This window comes from Corvus brachyrhynchos, unplaced genomic scaffold, assembly GCF_000691975.1.
Source record: "Corvus brachyrhynchos isolate BGI_N302 unplaced genomic scaffold, ASM69197v1 scaffold56, whole genome shotgun sequence".
Lineage (NCBI taxonomy): Eukaryota > Metazoa > Chordata > Aves > Passeriformes > Corvidae > Corvus > Corvus brachyrhynchos.
The window spans coordinates 5402254-5423302 of record NW_008238664.1 but is presented as its reverse complement, the minus strand read 5'-3'; the positions used below and the strand labels follow the sequence as shown (position 1 = coordinate 5423302).

The 21049-nt window shown below is 37.3% G+C and overlaps 1 protein-coding gene across 1 annotated transcript in view; it reads right to left on the bottom strand.

The window, feature by feature from the left end:
• The window catches only part of TNRC6B (trinucleotide repeat containing 6B), a 77556-nt gene that overhangs the window by 45386 nt on the left and 11121 nt on the right, over nt 1-21049 (bottom strand). The window contains 1 exon segment of the mRNA XM_017737907.1: nt 2308-2395. Within this exon segment, the coding sequence (XP_017593396.1) occupies nt 2308-2395 (88 nt within the window).

Genomic DNA, 21049 nt, shown 5'->3' with positions numbered 1-21049 from the left:
CCTAGTCAAAATGATCTGGTTATGTGATTGTTTTCATCTAAAATTCAAAAGCTGAAAAAACATGACAGTATCTCAGATTTACAGCTGTCATCTCTGTGGGTAACCTACGAGCATCAGCAGGGTGGGAGCAGCTACAGTGAATGGGAAAGTAGAAAGAAGCTCAGCCTACTGACAAGCTACCAAACACCCCCTGGACACCAACCACAGATATATTTACGCTGTGAACTTGCTTGTAAAACCTCTCTTAAAGTGATTTTTAAAAAATTTTAATTTTTAAGTTTTAGATGATCCAGACAGAACGATTGTTTCATGTTAAACAAACTTAGTTTGAAACAGTATCCTGAAATCATAGCTACTTATTTGGTGAATGCCTCCACAGTCACTAAGAATGAACACACACACTTAAGTTTTATCCATTCGGCTGCCCTCTTTGCTATTCTTATGTATCTCCAACTATTACTGTGAAGTTTGGCCTCTAGGAGATTAAATCACTTAGTCTTTACCCTTCCTGAGAGTGTGGCAGAATATGTACTGCACAACTTAGTAGGTGAGAGACCACACATGAAAGCTGGCATATCTCTTTTGTATTCAAAGCACCAATTCCTCAGTAAACACAGCACTGTTATCAAGATGATCCATACAGCCCTTTCAACTTTCCCTTTTATCACTGAATAGCAGCACATAATCCTCAAGTCTCTACTCTTTATTCATAAGGGTCTGCTCCTCCTGGTTTCTACATACTTTTTTTGTACTTGAACATTAAACAGCACCAACACTAAGGCAAAAAGACACTGAAGAGACCTTATCCTGTAGCTACTGCTCTTTTGCACTATTATTTGGGGATGTATCAACTGGATGAAGACAACTGACACACACATTTATCTGCACCCAATTTAAACTGATAGACTCAAATTGGTGAAAAAGCCAGATTATAAAAGATGCTGGATAAGCCAAAATTTAACTGAAGTTGGTGCTGTCTGTTCTTAGCAGAAACCCACAGAATCTAAGAGTAAACACCTGATCTTTCACCACCTGATCTGTTGTTACTGAAGCAACTGAAAGACAGACTACTGAAAGAAAATAAAGCCTTCTGCTCTCAGTTTCACTTAATCATTGAGGTTGGAAGGGACAGCCTCTGGACATCTAATCCACATTTCCCACCCCTGTCCCCCACCTGGCCCAAAGAGGCTCCTCAATTCGAAACAAAATCATCAAAACTAGATTGCACAGGACCACATCCACCTCAGTTTTGAGCATCTAAAGACAGAGGTACCACAACCCCTCTGGGAAACCTGTTCCAGCGGTTGCCCAGTCACATACACGCACAAAAAAGGAGCCTTTTTATGATTAAGTAGACTTTCAATACGTGCATAATGCCTTGTGCTTTGCCACTGGGCACCGTGGAGAACAGTCTGCCTCCATCTTTTTACTCCCTTCTACAAAGTATTTATATACATTGATGAAATCCCCCAAGCCTTCTCTCCTCCAGGATGAAGTCGTAACACTCCCAGCCTCTCCTCATTTGTCAGATCCTCCAGTCCCTTACTCATCCTAAAGGCATTTTGCTGGACTTGTTCCAGGGTGGTTGCACCTATCTTATACTGGGAAGCCTGGAAAGGATTTTACCACTAAAAAGCACGAATAACGCCATAAGAGACTCAAGTTCATGTTTCAAGTTAATTCCTAGAACAACCTACCAGATGTTTTTGCAAAATACAGACCTTCTAATACATCAAGTCTCATACTCATTTTCTGAGCAATTTTTGGTGACTTATCAAATTTCCACAACTCAGACTTGACCTGATACACTTCAGGAAAAGTGCCCTTAGCTACGGAAAATGTAAAATGCAAGTGATACTTAGCAAAAAAATAAATGGAATCTTCAGGAGTAAATATTTCATATAAACTTCCTTAAGGATTAAAAAAAACCCCAACCCAACAAAAATCTTCCTGCTCTAATAAATATTTACTCAACTTTACTGCAAGAACTGCAAAGGCCCATCAGTATTTCCATCCACAAACACCTCAAACGAGCAGCAGTTGCGTAGAGAGAGATCAAAAGAAGCCATATTAAGTAACTTAAATACTTTATATCAAAAAGCTTCTTTTACTTTACAAGGCACACTAAGGAGAAGAAATGTCCAAGTTGAACACTTCAGTTCCAGAAAAAAGATACGAAAAAGTGTCTTTAAAGAAGTACTACTCTAAACAAATTTTTAAGTTCAAATACCAACAATTTAACATCTTATTGCCACCAATACTACTTATGTTTCAGCTGGATAAAAGAATTCGAATATTGAAACGCACCTTCTGAGCAGAGTCCTTCTTTTTCTTATCCTCTTTCTTCCTTTTCTTGTCTTCCATTAACTGTTCTTCCCTTTCTTGCTCCTTCTCTCTGCCAAAACATGAAAAACAATGGTCTGAGCAAAATCAAGTTGTGTAAGAGCCACACATACTATAAACCTCTTGCCTGCAATAAAGGCAGTCAAGCTACCAGATTCCTCTTACCATACTTCATTTCCATCTGAGGGTTTCAGACGGATTGTGATAAGAAAAGCACCTTCTAGCTCAGTACGGCCATAATCATGCCACATGCTGCTGAAAGGAAAATTCTTTTATTTGCATCAAGTCTGTTATGGCAGTTCCCTACATAAATTAATCACATGCCTGATAGCAGAAAATATCTTCAAGACATTTTGGCCAAAGTATTCTTATAATTGGGTCATGCTATTATTTAACGAAGAGTCTCATGAATCTTTTCATATGGTTAAAAAAAAAAAAGGGAAGTTGTAATTTAATATAAGATAGTTTGGTCTGATATAACATTTATCTTCACAAGGGGAAGAGATTATTCTATTGCCTGTAGCTATGTCACTTGTAAGAGACTAGAAATGTCACATCAAATCAAACCTATCATTTATTATACAAATCTCTAATTTAATTTCTAGGCTATTGTACCCACCCACAGAATTTTTGTGATGAAACTTGTAATACAAATTACTTTCCAGGAATCTATTTTTTCCCACAAGAACATTCTTTCAAAAAAGGGAAAAAAAATATATGCAGCTGCTATTGTTGTCAAGCCATCATCTTGTTGCTATGTTCTGTATCAAATAAGAAAGTACCATGGAATAGTTAATTTACTGCATGTATACTATTGGCTGAGCTGTTTCTATGGTGAATCACATTTTTGTTAACCAGTTCTCTTCACCTCCTTATAAAGAAATTTAAGGCCAAGTTTCCAGCTTACTTAAAGATCATTAATGTAAAAAGGTGATCTGATAGATGAGGAATAGGATCAGAGACTCTACGAATGGGAACCAAATAACAAGTATAATCCACAATCTTTCAGAAGAAAATTTTATAAAAACCGGAACAACATTACAAACAAACCTGGAGTTTATAACAGTACTGAACTATTTCTCATATTTATGCCTAAATCAAAGGTCTTTTTTGACCACAGTTTAGAAAACTTCAGAGTTGAGTTGGCTTGGCAGTCACATCATACAGACTTTTCCTTGAATTGCATTTATATGGTAAAGGTAATATCTTTGTTTTCATTTTCACTAAATATGCCAAAGCCAGTGGGCAAAGAGACATTTACACAACTGATTCCTACAAAAATATTTTGAGATGCTATATACTAATAGCTTCCTGATGGAGGACTTCCAAGAACTCTCTAAATGACAAAGGTTCTAGAGAGTAATAAATGTCTTCCTGGTTTCCTGAAGTTGGGCTCTCTTTCTTCATACATGGACAAAATTGATAACGGCAAGATGAGACCTTAGTAACAACATCCTGAGGTTACCACCAGATGCAGTTACTACCCAATCTTTCAGCGAAGCACTGGGGAGCTTTGTATACTTTGCATTGTCTGCCATAGAACTGAGAAAATTTTTCATTTTCTTTGAGCCAGACTGCAAGCAATATGAAAAAGCTCTCCTGTGACGCCCTCACATCCAAAGTTGCTATGACTTCAAATTATGTTTAGTACTTTTGTACTGTCAAGCTATCTATACCTTTTGGGCTGCAGTGCAAGTTACAAGTACACTATTTCCAAAAACCTTTCTTGCAGCAGGCAAATGTCTAAGAAGAAGTTTAAAAGTTTAAAAAGATCTGTCTCAAAAGAGCTGCTGAAAAATGGTAGGATCAAAATACAAAATGACTTCCAGTAACTGCTTGGCACACATGCAGCCTTCTATTTAAAAGCACTTTCCTTACTTTTGTGAGCAGAAGAGAAGGGAATAGAAAAGAAAGAGAAAAGACCCACATACACAATCACAGCTGAAGCTATGGCTTACAGTGACATGCAGCACTAAAAGGATCCAAGGACAAAAGATTCATAGCCTGAAAGTAATCACCTAGTTATGGTCTGCCTTTGTGGTAAATTTAGGACGTGGAGATTGCTATTGCTGCTGCCCTGTTTTTTGATCTATGTGGACTAAGGCTGCAAAGAAGCCCTTTGTTTTGCATGACAACCTCCCCTTCTGCTCTTTCAGTGGAGATGCACATTTAATATTCCATTGGGTGCATCCTCAACAACCACAATACACCAGCAACGAGTACTTAGTTTACTTTATTTAGGCTTCAATTCATGTAAGCTTTACTAAGGTGGAAGGGACCTATCTGAACACTTGGGCTACATCACATGTATGACACCACAGAGCTCCCGACAAAAAGCTGAGTGAAACCTCACAAACATGTCAGAAGTATGAAGTTACACTTTCCAAATGACAGAGCAAGACTAGATGCTACAGACCTGCTAACAATGTACAGCCATGGTGAAAGTTCACTGAATTAGAAGGGTAAATATCTTATTGTTATTTCGGGTATCACATGTGCTGTCTTCCCAATTCCACTCTGATGCATTTCACTAATGTTTGTTTTATGAGCAATGATATTCCTTTTCAGTGTGATACAAGATGCTTGTTGAACACAAGTTTAACTTGCAGTGTTAAATGTTCTGAAAAATTTAACATCAACAAAGCTTTCAATCACCTCCTCAATTGATTCCAGAGATAATGCTGCCTATTAACTTCTCATTAGCCAAAAGATAGTTCTTCCTGGCCTGATGAAAACTCGGGGATCCATCACGTGCTTTCCAGCAAACAGCTGTTCAGACTGAGGAGATCAACAGGGGGAGAAAACCCATCAACTTCAAGCAGAGTGAATTTAGAGTAATACAATGGGGTGTGGTTCCGGGTTTTGTTATGAGCACACTATAATGGGAACACGGACACACCACAACCCTGAAGAGGAAGTCTGCTAAATTGCTATCAGCAGCCAGCTTTTTAATCTAGTTTTTTTCAAGAAAGCACGTGTTGATCTAAAAATATGACCTAAATGCACTTTAACATCTCCCACAAAATCTTAGAATCAATGTTATTAAGAAGTATTTCAAAAGCATACCACAGATTTTAATTCCAAGTATTTAAAGCAAGGCATATTAACAGCTTACAAATGATGAGAAACTGTAAATTGTAATCCAAAATGTTATTTTCATTCGAAAAAAACCCAAACCCAAATAAACCCAGTAGCTATGATGCATTACCCCGTATCTAAGTTCTTAAAACAACCTCTTCTGGCTAAGTCAAAACCAATCATTTTATAGAACAGAAGTTTTTTACACTAGCTAACTAGAGACGTAACAGAAAACAGTTGTGAAATTCATGTTATTAAAATATCCATTTCAGGAAAAAAAAAGAAAAAAATAGACATTCAAGAAATGTATTCTGCCTCAAAACAATTTACCTGTTTTGGAAATTGATAATTTCCTGCAAAATTTTAATACTAATTTTTCCAGAAAATTCTATTTTAAAGAGTTGCTCTGACAACATTATGGGCTTAAGGCACAGGAAGAGGACAGAAGTTGTCTTTGAAGCTCTTGGTGTCATGAACTGAACTGTGAAACGAGATGACGTGCTACACACTGCACAGTATCTGTTGCCAACACACTTTGATAGGCAGAGATAAAGCGTCACAGAGTATTAGTCTACATGAGCCCCATAATCCTGTAAGGTCACCCTCAAACTAAAATAGCACCAAAAAAATATAAGTGAAATATAAGAAATAAAAATTCCTGGAGTGGCACTTTAGTGCACACAACTCCCAGTTTCTTCTGCAAGACCATAGGACAACAGTTCCTCACAGGTGAAGATGTGCACCAGATACCAGTGAGTCCTCTTCCCTCCTCCTGACCTTACACTTTACCTCATTTCAGTACAGTCAACTTGAGCTAGCTACACTGTGACACAGCAGAGACAGTTAACCTCCACAGGTGCACGCTGTTCTCTGTGTTGTGATAAGCACAGGATGATTTACAAACCTGCTTCCAAACTGTGAGCCAACTTGTTCATCTTCTTTCAGAACACATGGGATTCTGAAACCACACTTGCAGGACCAGAAGCATTTTTACATCTATGTAACTACCAGGTCACTTGAACAACTGCTAAATCTTCCTTCAAGCCCTCAGCCACAACTAGCCAGAGCTAAAGGCCTTTACTGTATACAGAGAATGATTTGCATGCACAGATCACTATCGCTTAGAAGCAAAACTATTAACAACATATTTCAAGTCTTTTGGAAACAGATGGAAAGACTCAAAACTTGATTAAACCAGAAATTTAATCTACAATAAGGTATCCAACATTGGTCAAGGTTTGAAGCAAAAAGAATTTCCAGTGAACTCTAACTACAGGCATCTAGCTTCTCAACATTTCTGAAAGTTTTCTCAGTATTTTGATAAATTATACAGCCTGGATACCAGCAGAATTAGGCATCACACATTGCTGTCTCAGATGTGTTGCAAAACACCTTTATAACAAGCTCAAGTGCAGGTGCAACTTCCAAGACAGAAGCTCCTCTCAATCAATACAGGGACAAAATCTCTTACAGGAAAGTAAAATGTCAACAGTGCTGTTTCATAAACATCTTGCTGCCATTGGCAAGTGGTTTTCATTTTCTTCCACTTTATTTCTCTTCACCAAGCTCTGTCCTTGACCTTCACTTGCTTGGACCATCTCTGGAACTCAGCTGAGTGTATGGGAAGTAAATTCAACTCACAGTAATGCATTGAAATGCATAAGCTGATTAGAACTAAGGGTCATGAGCAATGAAGAAAAGGCACACTACAAACTCCCAAATGAGTTCTTTGAGGTGCAAGCCCTTCTTGCTGCAGCAAGAAACACTGGCAGTCTACAGCTCAAAATGCTCAAGGTGGATGAAAGCTTTTAAATCACATCAGGAAGCAGGATGTCGGAGACTAAAAATGAAGGAAAATCAAATGCACCACAACTGGAGCATAGAAATCCTTACAATTTTACTTCACTTTCATTTAACATACCCCACTTAACAGACATGCTCCATTATTTCAGCAGCATGAGAAGAGCGTGGCACGTCCAAACATGCAAGTGTGCTCCAGCACATTTAAAGAGAACATCAAACAGAAGCAAGATGCAACACAGCATGGAATAAATCCCAGGGCTGACAGACCCTACATTCCTAAAGGTAACATTACTTCCACTAGACTAAGCCATGTAAATAAAGAGTTATGATCTTGCTGATCAAAAGAGTCAAAAGGGGATTAATTAATTTTATTTTAAAAAAGTTAAAATACTCAACATCACAGCCTTCCTTCTTATTAAGCAATGCTTGCATGCATAGACTATACAGCCATAAGCCATACAAAACCTAGTTACATGAGATATAGACATTTCAAAAGTCAGTCTTTAGGCTGAACTGACAAAAATGGAATATGAAATTACTTTAGGCCAAATGACTTCTGATGTTTATAAGGAAAAACAATTGATCCTTCAGAATAGCATCCCTGAAGATCCAGGATATAAAAACTTCAATGAGGAAAAAAAAATTATTTGTTTGCTTGAAATGAGACTGAAGTTCACAGCATCACTGAAAAACTGCAATACTGATGTAAGGGATAAACTGAGCTCAAAATTGACCATTTAGTAGAAGGATGATTGCCCCACACTTTCTGAACGTGAAATAAAGATAGCAGAACTCAGCCCTTCGGTACAGTATGAAATTAAGACTTTCATGTTTTCTACATGTGTAAATAGTACGTACACCATATGTAAGACATCTCTCTCTCCCAGAGAAAGCTGTGGATTTTATACACACACAATACATACTCACCATGTATTAAATAGAAAGACTTTAGAAAGTGTGTTTTTAGAAGTGCTCTAAAGCAGCATTTTCAAAAGATTATTCCTTTTCAAGGACTTAGAGTAAGCTGCTTTTTCCTCTCTTTGGCTGAAAGCCAAAACAGTGTCACAGCAAGAAAGTTGTGCACTTTATATAGCGTATCTGGCACAACCGATATGCCTTTATCACAGCACAACATCAGTAACTCGACGCTGCTGTAGAAAATAACCAACTTTAAAACATCAGTAAACTGACTTTGCTGAAAGAACACTTTTCTAAAGGAATACTCTTACAAACTGTTATTACACTTGTTAACAGAGTAAAATTAATTCTTTGTGGTGTGTTCTATATATACATACACCTATGCACAATGATTTACAGAATAGAGAGACAACAACTGAGCATAAAGGGCTCTTTACTTAAAAGAACTGGATGGTATAAGCCCTACAGTACAACAACAAATGCTCATAAAAAAGGAAGTTTTTTCTCAACTCTTCAGCAACTGAAGGGGCAAGAGTATCATCTGAAGAGGGAGTGGGTCAATTTCAGTTTTAAGAGCTGCCTGTTAATAAGAAAACCTTGAAATATGTTAAAAAGACCAAAAATTCTTTTTCTAAATATTCTGTATTTCTTGCTTGCACTCCTTTAAGCAGAATTACTCTTTCCAGCTGTACAATTTATATCTACCTATATATTAAAAGACTGACTTCCAGATACAATCCAAAGTTCCTAAATGTTAGCCAAGTGATAAAAAAGAAAAGCTTTAAAAAAAATGGAGAGCTATAGCCAAAGTTCTAGAATGTAAGAACTGAGCAAGTTTTCTCCCCTACTTCTGTCTTCAAACACTTTGGAGCTCTTGCAGATCTGTAATTATTATTTCATAGCATGCACACTCATGCACACCAAAGACACAGGTAAAGTGTCTTTGGTGTGCATGAGTGTGCACACCAAACAACTGTGAAATGTGGTAAGAATAGCACAAGAGCGGCAAAAGATGAGGTTAGAAATTTGCCTGTAATTAAGATGTCCTGTAATGTATCATATCAGAACATCCCTTCAGCAAGACACAGTTCCATACAGGACTTTAAGGGTTTATGTGATTATCAAAAAGCCTTACTTTCCTCTAAAAACTACTCACGCATGTAGAAAGCTGCATTATCTGTAATTGTTTGCCAAGAAAAATACCTGTGTCGTTCTGAAAGCCACAAAACCCATGCAGAGTAACGAATGCATAAGAAACAACATGGACCAGAGTAAAGGATAACAGCTACCAGAACAAAATCAAGAAAGAACCTGTCCCTGCTCCAGGGACACAAGTCAGTCATTTCACAGGGAGGAGAGAGCTGGCAATCCTCAAGATCTCTGTTCCACTACAAATGATCTATTCTGGCAATATGAACTCTCTCAAACCCCAATTTTCACTAACACCATAATGTCAGCACATAAGATGATAGACAACCTGGCAAAATACTTCTGTCTTCCATTAAGTGAAGTCCTTTCATTTCAATTGTGTGAGTGAGAAATCACAGCCCTGGACAGATGACCACTCTAAGGGAGCTGCTGCTGACCTTTTCTTTGCATGTGAAACACTTTTTTCACTTCACCATCCAAAAAGAAGATCTCACCTCCCTCACTGTGCATACAGAAATACCCCGAGAGTCCTACCTTGTCATACAACATGGGGTTTGAAATGAACTCAGGCTGTCTGCGAAAAGTGTCAGCTGTTAGTTACAGGATTAATTATTAGTCTGCAAGTGCTGTGTGCACAAGTATTTACCAGTGTTGCTTTGTATTAAAAGAGACAAATTCTACCAGTTTTATAATCTCAAATGGTTTGCCCAGCAGGAGGAAGAAAAAAAAAAATCCTCTTGTTCGAAAACTAACAGAAGAAAAGTTACACAATTTTCTTGCTAAACAGTCCTTTACAGTTTGGTTTTTTTTTTAATGTTGGGGGTTTTTTCATGTTGTTTGTTCATTTGATTTTTTTAAAACCAATTCATCTTCTGAAACTAAACTACACTTTCTGCACTAGATACATTATACCCTTACCGGTGTTATTATCAGAATCACAAATAATTCTGACTGAAGAAATCAACCAGAGTCTCATCCAACCCCACACTCAAACCAGACACATCATCAAAAAGGTTGCTCAGGACCTAATCACATTCTGATTATCTCCAAAGTTAGACACTACTATCGCTGTGGCAAACTTATTCCACTTTTTCACTCCACACATTGCATTTGCCTCCTGATACCTAATCAGAATTTCTTTACTGCGACTTGTGTTTGCTCTCTCTTGTTTTATCACTGTACACCACCCCTACAAAGAGTCTGGCTCTCGATATCCTCTCATGAGGCAGGTGAAGACAGCAGTAACATTACTCCTAATGCCTCCTATTTCTATGGCTGAACAAATCTAGTTTTTTCAGCCTCTCCTTGAGCAGTATTGCTCCAGAACACTAATCATCTTAGTGGCCATATAATATGTCAGTGTCTTTCCTGTATGAGAGCCAAAACTGGACATACTATGTTAAAGATGGACTTTAAAGTGTGGAATCCCTTCTCCTGACCCACTGGCTATATCCTTGCTAATACAGCACAGCACGTGGCTGGTTTCTTAGCAGCAAGGACACCCTGCTGACTCACATTCTACTTTTTCTTTCTCAGGACCTTCAGGTGTTTTTTCTGCAGAGCTACCTTCTGGTCAGTGGATGGCTAACCTGTGCTATAGCAGTGGGTTATTTTGACACAGGTGTAGTACTTAATATTTACAATTGTTAAATTTCAAGAAGTTTGTCAGGTCCTTTTCTCCAGCCTATTGTGTCTCCCCATGAACAGCAACCTTAATCTCCAGAGGTATCAACCACTCAGCCTTGTTTGGTATCACCTGCAAGGGTGCTGAGGGCTCGTTCCATCCCAACAGACCACATCATTAACACTGATCTTGAACATGATCAGCCCAGCACTGACTGGCACAGGGCACCAGTGCACAGGGCTCCAGTGCCAGTGCACTTCACATTGCTGACCACAATCAGCTCTGTGCCACTGCCTGGCAATGCAGCTCTGGAATACTTCTTCCAAAAAATGTATAACCTTAGAGTAGAATAAAAACATAGTTCTATACTTAGTGGTCCAGCGAGCAGGAAACTAATTAAAGATACATCCTCTGCAGAAGGACTGCAGTAGAAAGCCCTAAACGAGCTACCCTCCACTCCAGGTCTGTATCAGGACACCATCGCACTTGGCAGCCCAGATCAATTCCACAAGTCAAGCTCAAACCTCTACTGGCAGCTCTGCCAATGCCTTAATGGGGCACTGAACAGGTTACAAACTGGGACACAAGTATTACTGCCACCCTAATAGTGCATTCTTGTAGGTATGTATGAGAAGTGCTATTAAAAAAATATTCACTATTAATCTAACTGCAGTTAAAAAGGAAATGCTCACTCCTGACTGCAGTGTAAATTTGATTTTAACACAAGAGCTCTGTACCTTTCTTAGATTACAAACTTGTATCTTAAATGCCAAGAAAAGAATTATTTTTCACCACTAAAAAAAGTCACAGGAAATTAATCTATTTGCTAGGGTAACTATGCCACAGTACACACAATAATTATGACACTTGTTTTAATGTCAGAATGTGAAATTTCAGAAAGAATACCAAAAAAATATAATACAGTTTAATAAAATGAAACATTTTCTGCCAGAGCATCATTTGTGGCACCAGCAGAGGCTGTATAGACAATAAAAAACTGGATTAAACAGAATCTTTAACAACAGAAGTAGTTCTGTTTATTCTAAACTTTAACATTTTGTGGATAGTGACTGACATTTATATATATTTGTGTTTCTCAGTCAAAAAAACCCCATGACCTAAAAGCCATCCTGGTAAAGATCCATACTATCTACAGATACAGAACAGAATTTTAGGGGAAGGTGAAAATAAAGGAAACATCAGACAACACTACACAGCATTACTTGCTGCACTTTTTAATACACTTGAAAATACTGGAGGTTTTCTTAACTTTCATGATATGGCACTTCAGAAGGGATCAAAAAAAAAAAAAAAAAAAAAAAAACAGTGAAGCAGTTTCTATTTAGTGACTGTTAAATTACTGGGGAAAAATCCCTCACCAAACCAAGCCCAGACAGAATCATGCTGCTTACAGGCAGCTTCTACTCAATGGTGAAATGCTTGAATTCTACTTGCCTGGGGATATTATAAGGATACCCTCACAGTTGCACAGTGGTATAATTTACATTTCATTTTAGAAAGGATCTGATTGTTTACTTTTATTCAGTTTCCAAAGTTACACTCTAAACTTATACGCTATAAAACCCAAAACACTTTATGTACGTTAATAGTCTGACAGGAATATTACATACCTCCAGATCTGTGTAATACTATAAAATTTTCCACATACAGTGCTTCAGGGCACTGTAGTAATGAAAATAAAATTTATCCAACTGTAAGTCATTATTTTATTTATATAAATCAAAATACTAAAGAAGAATGTAGTTAATTTTATCAGTGTGATGTTAAGAACAAGGCTTTCCACACAAAGTTATTATTCATTGGTTGTAGGTCAAGGTAGAAGAACCAGCAAGTTAAGGTTGTTTTTTAAATGTATTAGAAGTTCAAACAACTCTGTACAGCTTGCTCAGATCTTCTTGGCAAAGTTATTAAAGTTTGTATTTTCCACTCCATTTATTACCTGAGGCAATATTTATTTTTAACAGGTAAGAAAATTAATTCAGTTACTTGCTGCAAATATTCAGTTACAAAGTTTCAGGACTGTCATGATCCATATCGGGAAGTCTAAGTTAAAGGCAGAAGCAAGCAGCACATTTTGCAGGTCTGGAAAATGCTGTATAAATCTCGCCAAATTACTGCATCTTGGAACAAATCTACCTACATATATGTTCAGTATATTCAGCTGAAGCTGGGCAGGTAAATTCTTGATATTCCATTACTACTAGGCATGCTCCATAAATTAAGGCTTACAAATGGGGTTATATAAAGTATGGGAGTTTTAATAATTGCTATTCTTGAAGACTACAAACCATTGTTTATTCTCAGTAGGGACAAACACTACTGCTCTTCACCCTTATGCCAGCTGAGCTGAGAGCTGAAGAAGGACTAAAGACAAGCAAAAAGCCCCCAGGAACAAGTTGTACAGCCAGACTGCAATAAAGCAGGACAAAGATCCAGGTGCTTCCAATTTGAATCCACCATACTCCATATGCACAAATCGGCACTTACATGCAACTATGCCTCACACTTCACTGGGCAAGTTTTCTACCTTGCTGAAGTACTTCAAATAAAAGTTTTGAAGCCCCTTGTTCTAAACCACACTCATGTTTGGTGCAACGAGTAAAATGCAGATGTAGCACTGTGTAAGCAATAAAAAACTTAAACCCTGTATTTGCATGTGTGAAGCATGGCAAATAACTATTTAATGTTATTGTGCCTTATATAATTAGGCAAATGCCTAGCTGTCTCTGTCTTAAACAGATGTATCCTTTGCAAAAGTTCCTCACTATCTCGTAATTTTAATGACAGTATGTAATCACAGCCTTCCTCTGCCAGTTGAGGGAAAAACCTCTCGACTAAGATTTATATTATTATGCAATAGCCAAATACAAGATGCTATAAGAGCTGATTATCAATCTGGACAATCACAAAGCTAAAATACAGACAATACTCAGTCTGAAGAAAGAACTTGTTTACCAGCTGAGTACCATGGATTAGTGAGTTCTTGGAATGCAATAAAGATTATATGCAGTCCCTTCACAGTGAAGTTGCAGTTAAGCACAGTGCATACTGAACCTAAACGAGAGAGATCTTTAACAGGCAAAATTCAGTCTGGTCTGTGACTAGATAACACAAGCTCAAGTTCTCGTGTTGACTGAAATGCAATTGTTACATCCACTCCCTTCTCACCCTCTGCCTCTGCCCCCCACCCCCTTAATGACCTATTTCCTTAAGAAATATCTGCTGTGTTTAGCAGCTCAGTGAAGTTGTGTATGTTTGGGGTTTTTACCTTTTTTCCCTTTGAATGGACTTGGGGGAGGGAAGTATGACATTTAATAACACGTGCTGCACAACAGAGCTTTCCCAGGATATGTTACAAAACAAGAGACTGCATGACCTGCTCAAGGTTACAGAATGACTCCATTGCTCACTCTGAATTAAAAACTGGTATCCTCCTGACTCCTCCTGTATTTTCGCTAATAAAATAATACCACTACTGAGCACTTGCAGAGCTCCTTTCATCACAGGATGTCAAAGGCCTTTATAAATATTAATTAAGCATTGCAACAACACAAAGAAGTATGTAAAACTTAATTCTGCACATGAGTAAGCCCAAGCAAAGAATAAATAACTATGTTCAAAGCCATAGGACAAGTCAGCAGTATGTAGAGAAATGGCTCTTGCCATTAAGGAGTACTCCATTAGAAACAAGGACACGATTAATACTCCAAATGTGATGTGAAGAGCCCTTGATCACCAATACATTACTGTAAAACCTGGTCACGTGCAATCCTGCAAAGACCACACTAAATTTCAGGCAGCATTCTCATAAAGACACTAACTTTGTCTTCCTCCAAGCACAGAAAACAGTTCTCATGAGATTTTTAAAAATTCTGTTTTTCTTGTTGGGCAACTTTCCTAAGCGAAGACAAGTAAGAGTGTGATATTCTTTGGTACTTTTACAAGATTAACAAGTAATATTGAGCTGAGACACAATTCAAATATGAATTCAGCCCTCACAAGTGCAAGTAAGCTACTTCTTAACATTCAACCATGTACTCCAGTAACTAAGGAAGCAAACTACCATTTTTTTAAAGAACTCAATATCCATTCTCTAAAGAAATAACCACAAGTCCAAAAGTAATGTTTCCACAAACTATAATGGACTCATCACTTAATTGAGTATTCAGTGATCCTAGAACTTGAGAAAATGTGTCCACATCTGACCTGCTACAAGCATGACTCTTACAATTGTTTTCTCTTTCCAATTACTGTAGCTACCACAAGAAACCAATTTGTAAAACTGATAGTTTTACTGTGAAAGCTGACCACACTAAAACATACTCAATGCTTCTATGTACTGCCACATTTGCAGACTTGAACGACAGGAGTGAGATTAATTTTTGTATTTCTTAAAATGGTTGTTAACCCACTGAAAAAACCCCAAGATGACCAGCTCTGAACTCCTGTAAAAACTCACTTTAATGAAAATTCAACTGAATTTAGTAATTTTTCCCTCAAAAAACCAAGAAAACCTGACATTAATGACTGCAAGAAATACTTTTGTTTTGGAGAAAGACTACTATTTTCTGTATAAGACAAAACAAGTTGCACTAAAAATTCACTTTGCAGTGAACTCTGTATTAGAAAAGGAGACTGTTGTTACAATGTTAATAAAGAACTTAAATGAAAAATTGTGTAATGCATATTTCACCCCAGCAGCTGTTCAGGTTTTTCACAGGTTATTTTTTTTTAAATATTCTTAGTAGTTCAATGACAAATTCTACTTCGCACCAAAATAACAAGATTTAGTGAAGGCTGACAAAGTCAGTTGGCTGAATGAAAAACAGGTTTCTGTTTTGTTTTTTACTTAACAAAGTATGTTTTTCATCTGGCTACTGAATGAACACCTGGACATTGTGTTTCGGATTTTTTCACCACTCCAAAAGGACATAATCTGGCAGTAGAAACTTAATGGGCAATAAAGGTGTGTATCACCATTATAATTTTATCTCAAGTTCTCCTACAGGACAAAACCAGAGAGCAGTTCAGTATTATATTTGGTACACAGCTTTCATCACATGAAGCAATGTTTCCTCCTTCTTACATGGGACAATAGCTACTTAACATAGTTTATGTTATCATTCGAGCATTATGCCTTCAACAGAGGACTGACAAGATTTAACAGCTAGGCTTTAGTAAGAGGTGTTCTATCCCCACTAATTCTCCAGAAATCAACAGCCCAAAGTTGCTGAGTTTTCCTGGTTAAACTAATCACCCAACCTTCAATAAAAAAGTCTTGAAGAGTCTAATCAACTCATTGCCACTTAGAAGTAGGACCAAGTTCAAGATCACATACTGCTGAGATGTATCCAAACATATCTGGAAACAAGGAGGGAGCAACCTCTCAGTCTGCAGCTATGGAAGCTTTACTTAACATGTGGCCTCCAGATACACAGACCTACTACAGATGCAACATTACGCACGTAACTCTCCACGTCTGGAAAAGCACAGATATGTGATCTTAGCTGGGCTCAACAGAGTTTCATTACCTTCACAAAGCTGCTGATCCCTAGCTTTTATCTAGTAATGGATATCCTGTGCAAAATGTCTAATTGTATTGTAGCATATTCTCACACTTCATTGAGCCACTCCGTAAGCCATGGAGGGCTGCATGTATACAAAGAAAGGAGTTACAACTATACTGTTACAGACCATGATTGTACTAAGATCATCCAGATTCCACTGTAGGTTACATAACGTCAGGATTCCCCGTGCCAGTAGTGAAGAGATATAGTATTTACTGTATCAAAAAATCACTCTATTTTATAAAGTGACTATTCAGTATTTGTTGTCTGTACGTAATTACAGATGATAAACTAAAATCTGGTGAAACAGCAATGCTAAACTGTAAGCCAGGTGTTCCACAGCAAAAAAAAGAGCTTAAATACATTTACTACTCTAGGCGTGTAATTAAAATACTGTTCTGACACACATCAACTCTGGTATGTGCATCAAGGTTTCTTTACAATACGAAAACTGATACAAACTTCCTCCTTCCCCACATCTGTATGACAATTTAAACACTGATAAAAGTTATCTTGATAAATTAAATCACATAAACCATGACCTTCAAATGGCTTTTAGAATCAGATGCACTGCACCATTCATACGATGGAGCGATATTTGTAAAATGTAGATGTGACACCAAAGTGAGCCATTTTGCTAACAGACCACGCCGTCTTGTTCTGGGCCTTGCACCTACTGTTAAAAGGCAGACAGGCAGGGATCAGACCTCATTAGACCCTCAAATGAGGATGGCAGACTGCAGACCCTGCTCAAGAAACTAGGTAAATCACAAGGGAATTTAAGTCTTCTCCTTGCTGCATTGCTACAGACTTTCTGAAGGCCAAAGCATGAGACTTACTCCTAAAATGTAAGTGAATAAATGAAAGGTGTGGGTCTTAATAAGAAATTTTATACACTCTCAATCACTAAAGAAAACTGAACTTTATTCTGGTGAGTTAGCTCAAAATAAAGAGATATGCTAGACTTGGTATCTACTTCTAAAGTCTAAAGACCTCGGGGGCACTGAAAAATGACTGTGTTTGACTCTTAGGTTAGGTGGCAAGCACCAAGATTCTTTGCAGAGCCTGATGTGGAAGCGTTTCATCCCCAGATGCTGCTTCTCACCCTTCTTGCTGCAACCAGCTGGCCCATCCTTTTCATTAGTCATTTTTCATTCAGAAATGAGATCAATAAATTATTCAAAACATCACAACTCAATACTTCATGTCATGACTCATGCCTAATTAAGATGTAATCTGAAATTATTCATTGGCACACAGAATGAAAACTAGAGAATTGTAAAGAAACTGTGTGCAGGAAACAGGAAAAATGAAAACACCACCGAAAGTGCAAGACGACTTGTTTTGAACTATAAGAAAATAAAAATCCTTCCTTCTGAAGCTACTTAAGCAGCCAAGAAATTCAAAGCCTCTTCCAACTTATCTCCTCACATGATCACTTGAGTTTTGAGGACAAAGATGTGATCATTTTGGTCTGGCATTCTAAGAAAATGATTACCTGAGATCTCAGAAAAGCATAAAGAAACCAATACCCTCACCAAGGCATGCAGCATCTACAAACACCACTTGCACTCTCAATACCTTCAGTCTTATTTTTGTCTCTCCGCCAACTGCAAATTCATCATTCATATGGAATGCTGATACTGTTCCCAGTTAACAGTACCCTACCAAAGCTCTCTGTAACCTACTGGTTTGCTATTTGCACAAGATACTGTAAAAAACAGTGGAAAAGACACAGACAACCAAAACATAATCGTGAGTATAAGTGGCATTACTGTACACTTTCCTAAATTTCAAAGACTTAAAATTGCTGCTGTGCTTTTGGAGAACACTGGATTTGTCACTAGCTATGCACCCTTCCTTCCCCATGAAAAACAAATTCTTTAACAGTAATTCTACGTGCCAACATTAAATTTCTAAGCATATTGTATCATACATATACATTTAATGAAATGACTGAGTAGGTATCAAGAAAAATTCCTTCTGTTTTAGCAATCTCCTAGGAAAACTTTTGCAGTGTAATTCAGAAAGCAAATAAATATCAGTTTCCACATTTAGTAAAGAAAAAAACCCCACCCCCACCTCTTTTTCTCATAGATACAAGCGCACTTTATCTGCACATAATGTAGAGAGGTAGAAATGCCTCACTCCTTGAAGGTTTTTAATCTGTAATTTCTCCTCATGTTTTTGGAAAGCTGTGTTTGGAAAGGTAAGACAGCTGTCAGTACTCCATAGGAAGCATTATCAGGAAGGATATTACAAGTTCACTCAAGAGGTATGTAACGTCACAGAAAACTGCAACTATCTGATGATAAATACATTTTTAAAAAGAGACCACTCCAAGGATAAATCAGGTTAACACCAGAGTTAACATTAGAAATACCATTTATTTAAATGTTTTTTCTAAAAGTAAGAATTAAAGCAGAAAGTTATTGGTATCCATGGAACAAAGCCATCACAAGTAGCAGCCACTGCACTACAATCAAATCCTGTCACCCTAAATCTCACACCTTCCTGACTTAGATGGGAAAACATCTCAGGCCTTTGCTCAACACAGTAGTGCCACCTTACCCATTATCTGTGCAGATGGCCTGAGACACCCATACGGGGTAACTTAAAAAACCATAGAAATGTCTCTTCTTCATTTCAAAATGACTGTAAAAGGGTGGAAACCAGCATTTTGCAGGCCACATAATCGTACCTGTTTAGCAGTTTATTTTAAATTAACTAGCCACAATAGTTATGAGGTAGAAACAAAAGAACCTCTAGAAAATAGTCCATTCATAGGCAGAGATGACTCTGCCACCTCTCACAGTCACTAATCTGGTAAACTATTTTTGATTCATCCATTTTTATAGTCCTGATACTGTGCACCATTCTCTAGCTGCATTTTTTTTAAAAAAAAGTTAACTTTATTTCATGCCTTCTGGAAATGAAGCATAGATTAAACCACTGAGTCTAGACATGCAACACTTACTAATTGCTAAATAAACAAACATTTCCTTATTTCTGAAGCAAAGACATTAGAAAATTTAAGTGAAAAGTGTTCACTGTATCCTCAGGCATTTATCTAAACTAAGGACAGTCTCCCACCAGGAAAAGAGTTTCTTTTAACTATGCTGTTACTCCTATGGAATTAGTGTCTGCCCAATCTCAGCAGTCAGTCATCTGAGAGCTTTTCCTATTTGCATTGAGTGCAGCAGACAAGATTTCTGAAATTTTGATTGAGGTTCTCATTCCTTGTCTCTTTCCAGGAATTATAATTTACAGTTTAAGTGATGAATTTTACTTGCTGCTTATGTCATTCACAGATAGAGTACCAGATCAATTTCTAACTTCAATCCTATGTAAATATCTCCTGTTTTTGAATGCAGTAGTTTTAAGATAACTTAAGAAATTTTTTAAAATAGTCAATAATCAATTTGAGGACTGAATATGTATCTTGCTTAAAAAAAATCTAGTGTTCATTCATACTCAAGAAGATGGAAACATTTTAAAACTAACTACACATCACTATCAAAGAAGAAATTTCTCTTGTAAACCAAAGTAGAACCAGCTCGAGAATATCTATATTCCAGAAATATAGAATATTTATATTCCAGAAAGCTTGCATTCCTTCACAACATATAAATTCACATCAGAAAGTTGCTTCAACATACAAAAACTGTAAGATGATGGGAACTTGCAAACCACATCCAAAATGTCTATGGTTAATCTTCCAGGCATGCACACTCTTCTTCTGTTACAGAAGAGGAAAATTCTAAAGCAAGACATAATCCAGAGAAGAATCCAGAATGAGGAAACCACAGACCTGCCACCTCAGAGATTACAAAAGAGCACCACCACAACAGTACACAGAAAATAAAAATGTTAAGTTACAAGAGAAAAAGTGAGGTGAAAATGATAGTGATATAAATGAAATTTACCATTTAACGTATTTCTAAAGTACCAAAATTAAGCTGTTTGTCCTGTTAAATTCTCCATCCAAGTAGTGTTTGCTACTTTTAGGTTACTTTTTGCCTTGTTGCATTATGCAAGATTATTTTTAATCAAAACCACATATTTCTCATGTTCAGTGATGTCATGAGGCACAAAGAAATGCATAAAGCTCACGGACTACAATCTTCAAAGAGTAACAGACATTTTTTACTTGAGTGGTTAGAAATGTGCACCCTTTTTCAGCATCAGTCCTAAAAGAAACAGCTAAATCAGAAAAGCATTCACACAGATCCACCTAAATTCTGCATCTTTCCAGTAATGGAATATAATTCTGACCTCTGCTGACAGTCAATCTGAAGACTCCTATCTTTAATTAACAACTACCTCTTCCTATCTACCAACAATAAACGTCACAAGTGTGGAACACAGCAGTTTCATTTTTTTTAGACACTAGGCAAAACCAGGGTATGATCATGACAGGAAGATATTGACCGTTCCACAAAACATTGTACTTCTAAATCTATTCAGTTAAACCTTCTCTCAATCCTCTTTAAGAAAGGTAGCTCTGCATAAAGACAGGTCAACTCTTCGCTGCTATATAAAGTTG